The sequence below is a fragment of the Quercus robur genome, chromosome 3, assembly GCF_932294415.1.
Source record: "Quercus robur chromosome 3, dhQueRobu3.1, whole genome shotgun sequence".
NCBI lineage: Eukaryota > Viridiplantae > Streptophyta > Magnoliopsida > Fagales > Fagaceae > Quercus > Quercus robur.
This window is the reverse complement of record NC_065536.1, coordinates 61,231,614-61,248,566: the sequence shown is the minus strand read 5'-3', so window position 1 is coordinate 61,248,566 and position 16,953 is coordinate 61,231,614. Positions and strand designations below refer to the sequence as shown.

General features: G+C 31.2%; 2 protein-coding genes across 2 annotated transcripts; both read right to left on the bottom strand.

Moving 5' to 3' along the window:
* Positions 1-1,300: 1,300 nt before the first annotated feature.
* On the bottom strand, positions 1,301-2,110 carry LOC126719892 (uncharacterized). The gene has a single exon (XM_050422394.1). It carries the CDS (start codon positions 2,108-2,110, stop codon positions 1,301-1,303), a length of 810 nt encoding a protein of 269 aa, XP_050278351.1.
* Positions 2,111-9,770: 7,660 nt separating this feature from the next.
* On the bottom strand, positions 9,771-15,640 carry LOC126718726 (WRKY transcription factor 72A-like). Its single transcript, XM_050421049.1, has 6 exons — positions 15,475-15,640; positions 14,965-15,051; positions 14,062-14,118; positions 13,045-13,572; positions 12,547-12,660; positions 9,771-11,058 (listed from the first exon to the last, which is right to left on the bottom strand). Exons 1-6 carry the CDS (start codon positions 15,589-15,591, stop codon positions 10,129-10,131), a joined length of 1,833 nt encoding a protein of 610 aa, XP_050277006.1. The 5' UTR covers positions 15,592-15,640; the 3' UTR covers positions 9,771-10,128.
* Positions 15,641-16,953: the final 1,313 nt, after the last annotated feature.

Below are 16,953 nucleotides of genomic sequence, written 5' to 3'. Positions count from 1 at the left end.
ATCCTTAAGTTTTATCTCTACCTTTTAGTATATTATTTTCTTCAAAATCAAAACAAAGATCCTTAGGTTTTATCTATACTTTTTAGTATATTTATCAAAACAAAGAAATTTGAGGGGGAAAAAAACAAACAAATGTGAGATAAGATTAAGGAGCAAGGGAGACTGGGTATTCAAAAAATAAAAAGTTGGTCTTTTTTTTTTGGGCATAATACCCATTTTCGTCTATAAATTTTCACGTGATTCCCACTTTGGTCCATAACCTTTTTTTTTCACCGCCTTTAGTCCCTAAAATCAAAAATGCGATCTCGTTTTTATCCCTATCGTCAGTGCCCTAATGGTAAAGTCCTAGGTGGCAGACGGAACACCCTATTAGCTGACGTGGCAATTAAAAATATTATTTGGCTTTTTTTAAATGCCACGTCAGCATTTTAATTTTTTTTTTTAATAAAAAGTCATGTTAGCAAATTTAAACCAAAAAAGAAAATAAATTAAAAAACAAAACTTAAATTAAAAACACAAACCCAGATAGATCTAAAACAAACCCATAAATAAAATAAATTAAAAACAAACATTAAAACCTAAATAAAATATATAAAACCAAATTTTCATTTTCTTATCTCTCTCTCCCTCTCAGGTCAAACTCACAAGTAGTGTGATCTATTTATCTCTCTCTCTGTCCATTACAATCTGCATCATCGACGGTGACACGACGGCATTAACATCGACATCGACGACTCCTCCGTGGCCAACTCCTCCACCGCTACTGTTCCTCCAACTCAGGGGCGTAGCCAGGAATATATACTTGGGGGGGGGGGGGGGCGGGTTGTAACAGAAATATGCCAAATATAATTTTTAAGTCTATTGGATACAAAATTATCAACTTTCATATATTATTATGTACTTGAACATGTTGGGAATTCAACCGAAATTTCAAACTTGTGAGAAACAAAAAAATAGAGAAAACAAAACGCCAAAAGTAAAACAATCACACGCACAAGACAGTATTTACGTGGTTCGGCAATTTGCCTACGTCCACGGAGTTGCAGGGATTTCACTATTATCAAATAAAATTACAATGTGCGGCTACAGTGTTTTTCTTTCTCAAAAACAACAACAAGACAAAACCCTAATCACAAAAAAAAAAAAAAAAAAAAACAGCTTTTATATCCTGCGCACAGGATTCACAATGGGTTACAAAACGGGCCAAAAAATTTTTGTCGGCCCAAGCCTCCGCTCCATGGACTAAGCCACAGTAAATCTCCCATTATTCGGGTCAGGTCGGGTCATCAACCGAATCAAATCATGCCTGACGACGATTTTTCATGGAATAAAATTCATCCATTATCATCTCTATAGTGAAATTCCCTGCAATTTCCTTCTCTATATAAACTATCATATTATCTGCCAAAAGCTCATCCTCCATTCTATTGCGAAGTCTTGTTTTTAACAACTTCATAGCTGAGAAAACTCGTTCTGTAGTTGCTGTAGAAACTGGAAGGGTCAACACAAGACGAATAAGTCTATCAATCAAAAAATATATTTTAGACTTTCCTGAAATTTTTAATCCCCTACATAGCTCGGAAATTGTACTCATATTCTGAAAATCTGGATGTTTTATCACATCAAGCTCATAATGTCGCAATTGAGACTCCAAAAGTTCTTGTTCATGTTCAGTGAAATCTTGAGGATAATATTTCTTAACCAAATTGCATATATCAACAATCTTGAATAATCTAAAAGCATCCTTGGGATTTAAAACTGAACTAAGAATGACAAGTTCCGTTGTTAGCTCACAAAATCTACTTTTCAATTCTTGCAATTGAAAGTCTATTGTAACTGTAAATATGCCAATTCTAAAATGATGTTCCATTGTTAAATCGTCATCTTGACGACAATATCTACCTCGACCTTTAGTGTAATGAGCATTCATATCAGGAATATCAATTTCATATTGCTCACAAAATGATATAACACTAGCAAGTAAAGGCTCCCATCCATCATCTCTCAACTTTTGAATAAGTGATTTTGTAGTTGAAATTAAATGCATGGCATTTAAAAGATCTTGAGATTGTTGTTGCAAAGCTTGACAAAGATCATTAGTAATTCCCATTATCTCTTTCATCAAATGCAAGATTAAAATAAATTCAAATGATGTTAATACCTGATAAGCTCCCTCGGCATCACCGCGTTGTTTATAATTAGCCCTTCCTCAGAAATAGTGTTGATAACTTTGCAAGTAGCATCAAACATTTTAATCAAACTACAAATAGATTGAAAATGAGATCCCCACCTAGTATCTCCAGCTCGTTGCAAAGTACCAATCTGGTTTGCACCTCTTCCAGTCTCAATTTCATTAGAAGCAATCATATTCTCAACTTGTTCTGCTTGAGCATGTTGCAATTCATCATTACGCTTACTAGAACCAACAACAATATTGATAATATTGACCAAATGATTAAAGAATTGATGAACATCTTTTACTTCTCTAGATGCTGTAACTAGAGCTAATTGCAACCTATGAGCCATACAATGTACATAATAAGTATATGGGCAATCTTTAAGAAAAAGAGCTTGTAATCCATTCCATTCACCACGCATGTTACTAGCCCCATCATATCCTTGACCTCGAATATTTTCAATGTGGAGGTTATAACGAGAAAGGACAGCACATATCTCATTCTTTTAAGTCAATGCAGTAGTGTCTCTAACATGCACAACATGAAAAAAACGCTTTTTAATAAAACCTTCTTTATCAACAAATCTCAAAATGATGGTCATTTGCTCTCTCTTCGACTCATCCCGAGCTTCATCAACAAGAATGCAGAATTTTGCATCTCCAATTTTTTCACGAATAGCATTTCGCACATTATTAGCAAGAATATGCAAAATCTCCTTTTGAATTGTGAGTGATGTATATTTGGCATTTCCAGGAGCATTTTCCAAGACAACACTAGCTACTTTGTCATTGAAAGTTGATGTGAATTTTATCAATTCAATGAAATTGCCTCTATTTTTTGAATTAAGGCTTTCATCATGACCTCTAAAAGCACAAGCTTGGAATGCTAGCCATCGAGCACACTCTATTGAGGTTTTGAGCTGCAACCGATTATTCTCTAATTTTTTTGACGTTTATTTCTCAATTAGCTTGTCAATATGTCGTGAATAATTCTATAAATCCTCGCAACATTTCACAACAATTTTATGTGGAGAGTTTGGTTCTTTCCCTTCATGACGAATTAAAGGACAATTCATTCCATCTTTCACCTTTTTCCAATTATTAAAACCTGTTGAAATGAATACATCTGATCCGGGACGACCTATTGGTTTCTTACTAAAAAGGTAGCAAGGTAGACAATATAATGCATCCGTTGTAGGTGAGTGTTCGAACCAATCCTTATGTGAAACAAACCATGAAGGTTGAAATCGACGACGATGAGTATCATCATTGTATGGACAGACTATATTTTCAGGTTGGTATGGACCATTTATGAGATAAGCTCATCGGATTTCATCTTGTTTGTTGATAGGAAATTCACATATTTGTTTACGTGTTCCTGGATCACGATCTATCTCTTCAGATTGAAGGTTTGGACATTTGGAGGGGTGTTCATCAGGCATCGAAGTATTAACATTTGTTTCTACAGCCACAGGTGTCCTAATTTCTGAATTGCTAACATCTTTTTTCTTAAAGAATGCATCAATTGTTTTTCGTTTGCTCATAATTCTTTTAACTTTAAGAATATGACTCAATTAACCTGAAAAGAATTTTAAAAAATAAAATTTTAATTAGAAATTTTTGCTTAGTTATATGAATGTTATTCATACTCAAGGAAAAAACAAAATTTTCACTATAATTTAAACAGTCAACCCATTTTTAATACAACTTTAATTAATAATAACCCCTCAAATAATTTAATTAATTTATCTTTTATAATGTATTGGTTAATTTAATTATATAGCTTTAATTATTAAACAATTAAACAATTAACTTTTGAACAATTAAACAATTCTTAAAAAATTGCAATAAATGATAGTAATAATTTAATTATTAGCTTTTGAATAAATATTAATTATTATTTAATAATGTTGGTTTACACTAAAAACCAACACACTGACCATTGACCAATAAAAAGGAATAACCGGATAAGGAAAAAAAAAAAAATGTAAAGATCAACCAATGAATAAGATAAAGACAAACAGGAAAAAAAAAAAAAAAAAAAAAAAAAAAAAAAAAAAGGTAAAGATCAATGAATGAATGAGTGAGATGCTATTAAAGTTAAAAGAATAAAAGGACTCAGGGCTTAGGCACATTTCATTTCCACTAAACCATTCGGTCATTCAGAGAGAGAGAGAGAGAGAGAGAGAGAGAGAGAGAGAGAGAGAGAGAGAGAGAGAGAGAGAGAGAGAGAGAGAGAGAGAGAGAGAGAGAGAGAGAGAGAGAGAGAGGGGGGGGGGGTCGGACTGCCGGAGCGGAGGAAGCAACGAGTCAACGGCAGATCTCCAATGAGTGATGACCGATCTACCGTCTGGCGTCGACGATCTACAAAAATTTCGTTTCATTTTTCATTTTAGTGACAGTGAGATAAAGAGAGAGAGAGAGAGAAAAAAAAAGAGAGAAATACCTTGAGGGAGGGCCGAAGGGAGCACCGGAGCAGAGGCCGATCTCCGATCTGCGATGAGGGGCGAGCGACGACGACGATGACGAGCAAGCTGCAGCGTCGCGGCGACGTGACCGTGGGTTTGCTGGGATTTGGTTTTTATTTGTGTATTGGGGATTTTTTTTTTTAGATAAAAAACCTCTGTCTCTATGTGTTCTCTGTGTTTGGTTTGCTGTTGAGTTTGATTTGCTGTTGAGTTTGATTTGCTCTGTATAGGCAGTATCGGGCATTGGGGTATGCATTCTCTGCCACCGATTTGATTTCTCTGGCAGCGACGTGATGGTTGGATTTTCTGATTCTCTGTATTTTTTTTTTTTTTTTTTTTTTTTTTTTTTTTTTTTTTTTTTTTTTTTTTTTTTTTTTTTTTTTTTTTTTCGGTTGAGAATGCGTGGGTTTGCCGTGAGTGAGCTACTAGGCTCACCGTGGGCTTAGCTTGCCGCGGGCTTCTCTGTAAATTTTTTTTTTTTTTTTTTTTTTTTAATTTTTAATTTGAGGATGTTCCTAATTTTTGATTGAGGCCTGGGAGAATGGGTGAGAAATTGGTAGGGGGTCGGCTGTCTAAGGTTGGGGGGGCCTAATTATTTTTTCTTCATAGTCTAATGGGAAATTTTTTTTTTTTTTTTTGCAGGGGCCACGGCCCCCCCCAAGCCACTATGTGGCTCCGCCCCTGCTCCAACTCAAACCCATTCTCCACCGCTACCCCGAACTATTGGGTCTCAAAAAATCCCTCCTTCTTCTTCCATTTCCGATTCTTTCTCTCTCAGCGGAGTCATGGTGTTTGTTGTTTTGGGAAGTGGGTTTGATTGGTAGGATGATGGTGATTTTGGGATCTGTTGGTCGGTGGTAGTGGCGGTGGTTTTGGGATCTGGGTTTGATAATAGGTTTATAGGTTTGATTTGCTGAAGATTTAGGTTTGAGTTCTTGGGTTGCTGGGTTTGATTTGGGAGTTCTTGATTTGTTGGGTTTGAGTTCTTGATTTGCTGGAGATTTGAGTTCTTGGTTTCTTCATTCTTCCTGTTAGCATTTAATTTAATTTTTTCTTCTTGTTTTCATTTATGTCCTAGTGATTTGGGTTTGAGTTCTTGGGCTGCTAGGTTTGTGATCTTGTGATGGGTTTGAGTTCTTGGTTGCTGGGTTTGATTTGGGAAGAATATAAAGAACAATTTGTAAAATGAAGAACAAGTTGAAGAACACTAAGAACACTAAGATTTTTTTTTTAATTAAAATTTTTAATTAAATTAAATTTAAGGTTTTTTTATAATTTAATTTATTTTTTAAAATATTTTGACATGGCTTTTAAAAAAAATAATTAAAATGGTGACGTGGCATTAAAAAAAAGCCAAATAATATTTTTAATAATATTTTAATTGCCACATCAACGCCACGTTAGCTAATAAGGGGTTCTGTCTGCCACCTAAGACTTTGCCGTTAGGGCACTAACGGTAGAGACAAAAACGAGATCGCATTTTTGATTTTAAGGACTAAAAGCGGTGAAAAAAAAGTTAGGGACCAAAGTAGGAATCGCATGAAAATGTAGGGACGAAAATAAGTTTTATGCCTTTTTTTTTAATGCAAAAAAAAAAAAAAAAAGTTAAAGTCTTGATAAAGGAAAAAAGGGAAAAAAAAGAAAAGAAAAAAAGAAATGTGAAAACGTGGAGTAATGCTTAGTTTGAAAATCAACTAGAGTTAAACATGTGAGTTAAATATTGCCTATTTTGTAAGTAAGGTTACACGTGGGAGTTAAAGATGTATTATTACTATGTTATCCTCAAGCTTTATCTTTACTTAAATTTATGATGTAAGGGTATTTTGGAACCAAAAAAAGTCCAGTCCAAACAGGGAAAAACCCTTAAATGGTAGTATAGATACTTTGAAATTTGAGCTAATGACAACGAGGTATAAGATATTTCAAACAGACCAATTTAATTTTTAAAGCCAACTTAGTCTCTAAATAATAGTTAGTAAAATACGGTATGCGTTTGATACTGTAAATATATGGACAGGTTTAATTTGGCATCTTTCTAAAGAGTACGTTTAAAAAAACCGGCATAAAAATATGGAGACGGAGAAAGAATACATGTATAATACGAGTATATTACGTTTATTTTTTTAAAAAAAATTGTAACAAAAATACAGAAACATATGCCTATATTTTTTTAAGATAAATACAATAACTTTTGTATTGTGACCTTTATCTCTTGCCAAATGTGATTTAATCCTTAGAACATCCCAACAAAATTAATTTTTTTTAGAATGATGCTAGGATTATTATAAATTTTACTATATAGATCTAAAAAATTAATGTGCCACCTATTATAAATTTATAAAAGATAATCCAAACACTCATATCTTTGTTTCTTAAAAAAATCACTCATATCTTTTTCTTTTTTCTTTTTTCTTTTTTAATTTCTTAAAAACAAAAACACAGTTCTATTATCTTATTGTTAAAGTGACATTAATCGCATTCATTGTCACATTAACTTATGCACTTTTTATGCTAAAATTTGTAATAATTTTAACATTTTTTAAGAACTTAACCATGGTTATTTTGTAAGCTTCTATTTTTTATTTTTGGGTTTATGATTTTAATAAAATAGATATATTAAACTTTTTTTTTAGAATCAAATAAATATATCAAAAGTTTGATTGGAATACATTTCTAAAAGTGTTTTTTTTTTTTTTTTTAACCACAACAGAACTTTCAAGCAAAACCATTATTGATTTACGTCAGATTGTAATCGAATTGAGGTGTCAAACCAGTAAGTCAGTAAGACAGTAACCACTAACTATGGCTTGAAGAGTTTAATAATATTTTATATAATCGTTTTCGTTAGGAAAGTTACTTTTTAACAAGCCGTACTAAACAAGCCGATAAATTCTTGTTCCGTTACAAACGTTTATTATATTTTCAGCCTCAACTTAGCGCGTACAATCCCGTATTATTGCCAATATGACGGGAGACGCGAGTTCCTTTTTGCAGATTACGGACGTACACTATTGATACGTTTAAAATCCCACGGCGTGAAATTAAAGTTTTTGTTTCCGTTTTTGTTTTGTTTTTTTGGATAAATCTCATTAACATATTTTGAGAGATATGCTACGTCTATAATATTTTTATAATATTTTTACAACAAATCACAAATGGTTAGTTGTTATTAGTTCAAATTTTAAACTAACGCTAAGATCACTTTTTTGCCCCAATAATAATAGCTAGTAACAACTTATCAGTTAAGATTTGTTGTAAAAATATTGTAAAAATGTTGTAGACATATCATTTCTCTTTGAAATATAGGCTAATAACAACGAGGTTTGAGATATTTCAAAACTAACTAATTTAATCTTTAAAGCCAACTTAGTTCTCAAACACTATTAAGCTCGTTAGTCATTTTTTTCAATTGTCTTATGAACCAAGTTGTGTTTAGGGACTAAATTAGTTAGTTTTAAAATATCTTAGACCTTGTTGGCATTAGTCCAAACCTTGTATATATTAATGGGATTTGCCCTTTCTTTTTGGCTATTTTATTTTTTGTTTTGAGTAAGCATGAAAATACAAGTTGGGGGCTTAAAATTAGTAGAAGCCCAATTAAATTTTACCTCTCATAATTTATAAATTAAATCCTATATTTTTTGTGGGTTTCAGTTAGTTCAATAAATAAAGTCTCTGATAGTTGAATAAGAAATTTAGAGTTCAATTCTCGCTTATACTAAAATCCGATTGTTGTCTTAGTCTGATGATAAAGAGATATCATCAAGAGTGAACACTATATGTTGAAATTCTTTAAAAAAAAATAAAATCTTACACCTTTTTAATAAAGCATTTCAAGTCAAACCATGCATAAACATATTACACGTGAAACTATTAATGAAAAGGGAAAATAAATAGTATCAGAGTTTGGTTGGAGTCAAGAAAGTGTGAAGATTTTGTAACGGGAAACAAGCCTCGATAAAAGCAATGGCAAAGGAGTGGTTGTTAAGCAACCAAAAGAAAACAATATTCGTCTCCTCATTTTTATTGGTAAAATCTATGATTTCTGGTTTGTGGAGTTTTGTTTTGATTTGACTAGTGGACTAAAGTAGTTGCTTGGATCATAATACGTTGTAGAATTTCTATAAAATTATCCCACTGAATTTAAATTAAATTAATTTATTTTTATAAAATGATAGGTATAATATAGTAATATTGTAATAAAATGATTAATTTCTTTTTGGTTATTCTCAATAAATACTAATTATTTTTTATTTTTTTCTTTTAAAATATCCAAACTAAACAATTTAGCTTCATTTGTTCTATTTCATTCATTTCCCTTTCATTCTTTATATTCATTCTATTTTATGAACTTCCGAATGAATTCTTTGAATTTTTTTTAATAGTTCTTTGAAATGAATAAAATCTACATTGGATTTCTTTTTTCATTACCCCATTGTATTATTAGCATATGATCAACTTAACAATAAGGAGTATAAAAGTTACAAACCCACAAATGACTCATTCTATATAAGGTTAAATTATTGATCCAGTCCTTTGATTATAGGGTAAAATTCAATTTGGTCTTTTTAACTTTTATAATCAAGTCAATGTCATTTTTGAATTTAGTTTTTGTTTAAATTTAAATGAAATTAACAAATTTCTTTTAGGTCAAATGATAGTATTTCCAACGAAAACGTTAGCTAAGGAGATGTTGGAAGTTGGCAAGCCAATTAATTGGGAAATGGATGGTATTATCTAAGAAGAAGTTAGACTTCTATTGATAGCTCCTCTTGTAAGCCATTGTTTTGTTGGATTGGGAGATGTGGCAATTTGGTTGCCCATGATGAGCTTGCTAAGTGGGGTATTAATCATTATGGATTGTAAGGGGATTTTGATCTGGGGTGTTCCCCAAGAGGGTTTTAATTGCCCTTAAGAAGGACAAGGTCCTTTTGTAATTTATTTTCTTTTCTTTGTACTTATGCCTTGGGAAAAAAGAAATTAACAGTTAACACTTTGAATGTATAATTCATTTGTCACAGCTAATTTTGTTTAAAAATTTAGGAAGAGGAAATACAATAATGAAATAAACTTTATTTTTAAAACTGAGGAATCAAATTGAAACAATTAACAATTGAGAGACCAAATTAAACTTTACCCAAGAGAGTTAATGGATCAAATTAATAATTTAACCTATAAATGTGTACAAATGATTGTTCATCAAAAAAAAAAAATGTGTACAAATGAAATGTACAAGTTATTGGTGGAAGAAAACAAATGACACCTTTACAAAACCATCATAACATCCTAGCCCAAATTAATTAAAGGTTTAGGAAACTTTCATAACAAACTAGCCTTCTTTGCCAAGAGTCAACTGGTTAGCACCCCTTCTCCAACTATCAAATTATCAACAACAACAACAACCAAAAAAAAAAAGAAAAAAGAAAAACTAGCTCACTTCACAAGTAGCTAAAAATGATGAAAAACACACCAAACCTTAAACCCTCACAACTTGAAATGGTCCCTATTGTCAGGGGGAGCCGCAGAAGCACAATTATTAGATGCAGAAAGTTGCAATAAATTAGGTGGAAACAAAGCCAAGCCGCCTTGTTTTGGAGAATTGAAAGATGAAGATTTGTTCAAGTAACTTGAACCACATCCTATGCCATTCTGGCTAGACGAGTAGATAGGATTCATTGTATGAGACTCACCCCACTTCAACTTCATGCTTGAGCTTTCACATGCATCCTGATTTTCTTTCACACCACCACCACTAGTGCCAACATATGATGTGAGTGCTGCGGCTAATACTGATTGAAATTTCGGGTTTGATGCAATTGCTTTAGTTGCAGCTACTATGGATTCTTTCATGTATGGTTGGTACAATTGTTCTTGAAATGGTTGCTTTTCAATACTGTTCAAATTGCCAATAGGGTTTTTATTGTAAGCCGGTACAGTCCCATGATTGTTGTAGTTAGTAGGACCATTATTCCATTGTGTTTGAAAAGTGTTATTAGGCTCTAAAGAAGGGAAAAATGATGAGGAAAAGTTGAGACTGCTTGTTGAGGGATATCTTGGTGCAGATGAGAAACTAGAGGAAAGCCTGGATGGTGCATTAGTAGTGAGGTCAAGAGTGATTGTTGGGTGTGAATTTAAAGTTGAGATTGAAGAGTTGGGAAGACCATAGAGTTGTTGTGGACTCGGATTTTGGGATAGAGTGAAATTGAATCCATGGGGGTTAGTAGAGGTAGAAATGGGTACACTAGCTGAGGTGTTGAGGCCTCCTTGTAAGCTTGTGGATGATTGAGATTGAAGCATGGAAACGGCAGCAGAAGTGGTGGACGCCATGGCCGTGGCTGATACTGGCAGTGGGTGGTTGTGTTTTCCTTCATAGGTGGTGATCAAGATAGACATGTCATTAAAACACCTTTGCACCTGAAAATTGAGAAAGAAATTATATAGATATATTTTTGTTGTTCCTACTTTCAAACACTACATTTATTTATATCACAGCAAAGTGGTTTTTAAAACATGTAAGGACCTTCAGGGTTTGGTTGCATTCTTGAGAACATGAAATATAGTGAAACAATATATGTACTTTTTTTTTCCGGATATAGTTCAGAAATTATGGTTATATATTATATGAATGAATTTCATGTACTTATCTCTCATTCTCTCTCTTATTATTATTATTTTTTTTTAAACCTTGACATATAGAAAATGCATTTGATAGGTACTTCAGGATCAACGTTGTTAAGTTGTGTTTGGAATTTGGATTCGAAGATTCACAATCGTGGGATTTTAAGAACAATTATTATAAAAAAACCAAATATAGATATAATCTGCACATAATAATTTTGAGCTTTACAGATTTTACTATTTTAAGCAAACAAAAATACTACCAATGATATTATTGATTTATGATGACATCTTGCACATAATCACATTTCAAATTTATATATTAATAAAACTCAAATCTAACCTAAAATTTAATCAATAAAAAAATTAGAAATTGAAAGCCAAACCATTCTGTTTAAATGCCTTTGCAAGAGAACCCTGAAGGAATTTTACAAAAACACAGTCATTTTCGGGAAGAAAAATAATGAGGTTTCTCATGTTCATTAGATTTTCATTAACAATTGAAAAACTCTATGAACGGCCAATGATATTTGTTGTTTTCAAATTCGTTTGAGGAAACAGATTTCATAATTACATTTGGAAATACAAATGAAAGGGAGGACTATCAAATTAAGGTTGAAAATAATAATTTTCTTTAGGTTGACCACCCAAAGACCATCTTTCAACTTTTTCATTGTGCTAATCATGGAAATTAAGTTCCCCCTAATACTATAGGCCATTGATAAAACGTTAAACTTGACTCTAACGTAGCTTTAAAACGTGCATTGTTGTTCCTCAAAAAAAAAAAAAAAAAACGTGCATTGTTTATATTCTAGAAGTATATGAGATCCAAGGAAGATAAGCAGCCCATTTTCCTTGTATAAATGATGGCATATGATAACTGGACTCATACTTCTACTATAAATTCAATGATTAATTATATATGTTATTATCATAACTTGTTAATAATCCATGCAGTAGGACGGAAAAATTATCAAAATATGAAGAAAAAAAATTCTCTTTTTATTTATTGTTTAAATATAAAATTGGCTAATTATGCTTATTATTAATAGACATTTATTGTGATTGTGTTTATATATGAAATTATCTATTCTTTCATTTATAGACAATATGATATAACAAAATTTTAATGAAATATTTAAATATAGAATATAATTTAAAATTAATAAAAAATACATAAGAATAATAACTTATAAATTGTGAGGCCTTCAAAGTTCATATACAACAACATTAAGAGGTTAGACAAACTTTCAAATTAAAAAAAAAAAGGCAAGCAAAATATACCTGTTTTCTCACAGGGCAAGATGGTGAGACTGTGCAACGGTAGTATGCCCTAGGGCATGGATTTCCTTTCGCTATTTTTTGTCCATATTTTCTCCATTGACATCCATCATTCATCTATATAAGAAACTCATATCTATAAGAAAATTGTAAACATGTAATCTATGTAGTTGTATAAACTTAATTAATTATAACAAAGTTATTAAATACAAATATTGATGCATGTCAAGTGGTGGTATATGGCACAGAAGATTTTAATTTTGGATTAGTATGTGACACTCAAAAAGGCTGTTTAAAGAACTTTTTCCGTCTTTTCTTTTTCAAGTTAAAGTATCATTCAACTATGAACATTTTCAATAAATAGTTTTTATATTCATGTTCCTAGATCATTTACATAATAAATTACTATTACTCTCAAAAACTTGTTAAATTATTAAGATTGATGAATTTAATCCTTCAATCATTATTCTAACACTGACTTAATAAAATTTTGATACTAACTGTTGGGGTGTCGCATCTAGCTCTGATAGAAACCCTAGTTTTCTTTACTTGACTTTGTTGTGAAACTTCTTCATCTCCGCTTTTCATAGTCTTTAGAATTTTACTTGGTGGCCAAATTTCAGTGGGCTCCTCTTCCTTTTGTTCTTCAAAGCTATTGTTTGAGCATGAATTATTCCTCACATGTTCAGTTGAGCTTGGCTCAAATCTGTAGTCCTGCAACCCCAGAGAAAGTGCTCCATTCAATTTCTCCTCCTCTTGGCCATTACTAAAATTGTTATTCTTTTTATCCTCCTTTTTAGGCTCGGTAGAGGTTATCCCAAGGCTAAGAGAGACAAGTTCAGGTTCTTTTTTTGCCTGCTGATGGCTAGGAACTGTATCCTTAGACTTGTTTTCTTGCTGAAGAATGTCGAAGAATTGCATTTGTAGAGACTGGTACTCCTTTACAGTTCGTTCTAATAACATCTTTAGCCTTTCATTTTCTTCTTTAACCACTCCCATTTCAGCTTCAGCTAATTTTAACTGATCCTCCTGCAGGTGCAACAAAAAATGTGTGGCTAAATTAGGAATAATCTTACAATGGAATTACGTAAAAGAGTAGAGGAAATCAAAATTGGTTGGACTTTTTAATTCTCATTCACAAGGTTAAAGTAGTGCCACTCTAGTAAATGACAAAGATAAATGAGCAACATTTTTACATTGTTATGCTATCATTTCTGTTAGGATAATAATTAAAAGTGATTATATTTTGATCATCATTCTTTCTAATAATTTAAACTTTTGAAGTAATAGTAATTTATCATGATATCTTAGCATATAATCTTAAGTTTCAAATCATATTTCAACTCTACCTTCATTTAAGAAGTTAGAAATTCCACATATTGGGTTACACTTATTAAGAGAGAGTTCAGAGAAATGATAATTTTTATTTTTAATAACTTAATATTCTAAGACAATTGATAATTTATTGATTTTCTTGTTTTATACATACATAACAATGAACAATATAGAAAATCTTACTTGATTCTTTCGTCTTGAAAGCAAGTCTACTGTATTTTTCTCCATTGTCAAAGGTACCTGCAAGAATTGGAGAAACTTATTACTGGATCATTGGAGTAGTATATTGGTTTTACAATTCTATAAAATAATGAATGGAGATGTAAGCATACGTAGTCTTGCGTAGTAAGATAAAATTATTGGAAGTCGATAATAAAAACAAAAGATTCCTATACTATTCAAATGGAATTGATGACAATTTTATATTGATTCTTGACTTTGTAGACCAGTCTGTAAGATTCATGGTCTCAAGTCGTAGGTTGTGACAAGTCAAATTTATCACATGTCATAGATTTTTTTTTTTTTTTTTTTTTTTTCTTGAAGCAACATGATATAGATAATAGATTAAATCATATGAATTTTAATCACACATTGGCTGGCAATATATATTTATATTGGCTCTTGGAAGACAAATTTTTTTAACTTAATTAAGGCACATAAAGTTAAGGGCAATCATTATTTCTGTTCAACATCCAAAATTCCAAATAGCCTATGTACAAAAACAGCTTTTTGAGATATATTTTATATTCTTTCATGGATTTGTAGCAGTAAAAATTTGCTCTTTTGTGAAGGTGCAGTGCTTATCATGTGAAATTTAAGATAATTTACCATCTCTCCACCTCTCTTCTTGGCTAGATATGAATCATATGATATGATAAAACCAAAACTTTCTCATAGTAATAAACCCGTTTTTTGAAAACAGAAAAAAGGAAAAGGAAATAAAGATATGTATGTTCTTCATTCTTTGAAGCTAATTAATTATTACAGAAAGCGAAAAAGGGTCAAATTTATTATATAAAAATGAGCAAATATTTTTTTTTTATTCAGGCTATTCATTTTTATTAGTGAACTTCATGATTTCTTTACCTGTTTTGTAATTCTTAGAGAATTTCCATTAGCAGAAAAAGGCATCGAACTGTTCTCCTCTTCTTCAATATGCTTGCCTCGTTCTTCCTGAAATACAATAGGGATCATCATCCATGCATAAGGAACGTATAAAACAAAATTCAAAAGAATTACGATGGATTTCTCACAAAAAGAGAAGAACAAAAAATTAAGTCTTAATCCCAAAATTATAGAGTCGGCTATACATATTCAACAAAGTAATCCAGAAGAAAAAAAGACTTATATAAAGAAGAGTTTTAAACACATCTGAAGATTTATCTATAAAAGTTTGAAAATTTTCAAGAACTTGTATATATTTCCCTCATAAAATGTTCGTGTATATATATCAAAAATCAAAACCATTGATTGATCTAAAACCAAATTAACTCATACAAAACAAAAATTTTATGTAAAAAACCAACTTAAAAAGTAGTGTTGAAAACCATTGTGGCAAAGTATGATCAGTTGCAAACAGTAGGCAAAAGAAATCACCTTGTTAATCTCCATTGAAGTACTCTCTTCTTTACCATTAGATTTCATTGATCTCTCTTCCATAATAATTGTATTTCCAAGAAAAGACTTTTCCTCCGAAGTAGTAGTATTCTCCATAGCTTTTGAAACAATTAATCCTTAGCGCTTTGCCATTTCCGTAGGAGTTTGGATTCTTATTTATATAAGCAGGAAGACCTCTAGAGTTTGACTTTCTCTTTTTTTTTTTTAAATTTAAACCCCAATACTCATCCTTATTTGCATGTTAATTACTCAGACAAAAATGTCTAACAGCGTATAAAAGAATAGTAAAAACACTTCGAAAAGCAACAAAAGTTTATTTTTATTTTATTATATAGCTGGCTTCTTCACAAAATTTACGTATTAATAATAACAAAAAATATTTTTATATGTATTCAAAATTCAACGCCTCCTTGTAACTTTGAAAAAAACATTAATCCACCAGTCAGGTTGAAGATTCATAGATGTAAAATGTCATACAGGCACCGACTTTGGTCAAACAAGGAAATCAACAATGACGTCAAATTAAGACATTTATTGCAATTTCTAGATTAGAGATTGAATATTTCTTTATGAAGTTTTCTTCAAAGCAGTTTGGAGAAAAATTTATATAACATTCTAATAGTGATTAAAATAACTATCTTTTTTTTTTTTTTAGCTGGGTAATTAAGGGGGATAGAACCCCCGAGCTCATAGGTTACAACTTAACCGAGTGCCACTAGGCTACAAGGCCCAATGGCAAATAACTATCTACTTATGTTTTTATTCACGTAAATTATTTAATAAAATGTTTTTGTTAGTGGCACTATTTTTCCTTCACTTTTTAACATTTTGCATGCACTTTTTATCTTTTTCACACTAGAATTATATGTGGATCTCATCATATGTAAATTAACAAGATGCATTGGTGGTTCTAGGATTATTTTTTTTTCTAGGGGGATTAATAAAAAAATAAACCTTAAGTAGGAGATAAATTTTGTAGTCTACATGGTTTTATTATAAATCTGCCCATAGTGCTAAGAAGATAATAAAAGATAAAATATAAGTTCATTTGGTATATTGTATATTCATGTAATGGACATATGATTATAATTACTAAAATTAAATCTTGGAAATAATCTATTATTTATAAATACAATACCACTGCGTATCTTTGGCGTAATGGTCATTTCACAAGTACAAGTTCTTGTGGGGCGAGAGGATAAGGGCTAGGGTTCTAGTCTCTAGGAAGGAGTTTCACATACATATACATTTAAATTAGGTTAGAATGAGATTTCTATCTCAAATTAAAAAAATAAAAATACAATAAACATATTAATATTGTTGTTAAGTGAACTTTAATTACTATTGTTTAAAATATTTTTATCAATTAGTTTGTCTTTACTCTATACAATTCTTCTATTTAACAACTTAACTCAACTTTGACAGCTATTAATCTTTGTAATTCTATTAAGAAACTTT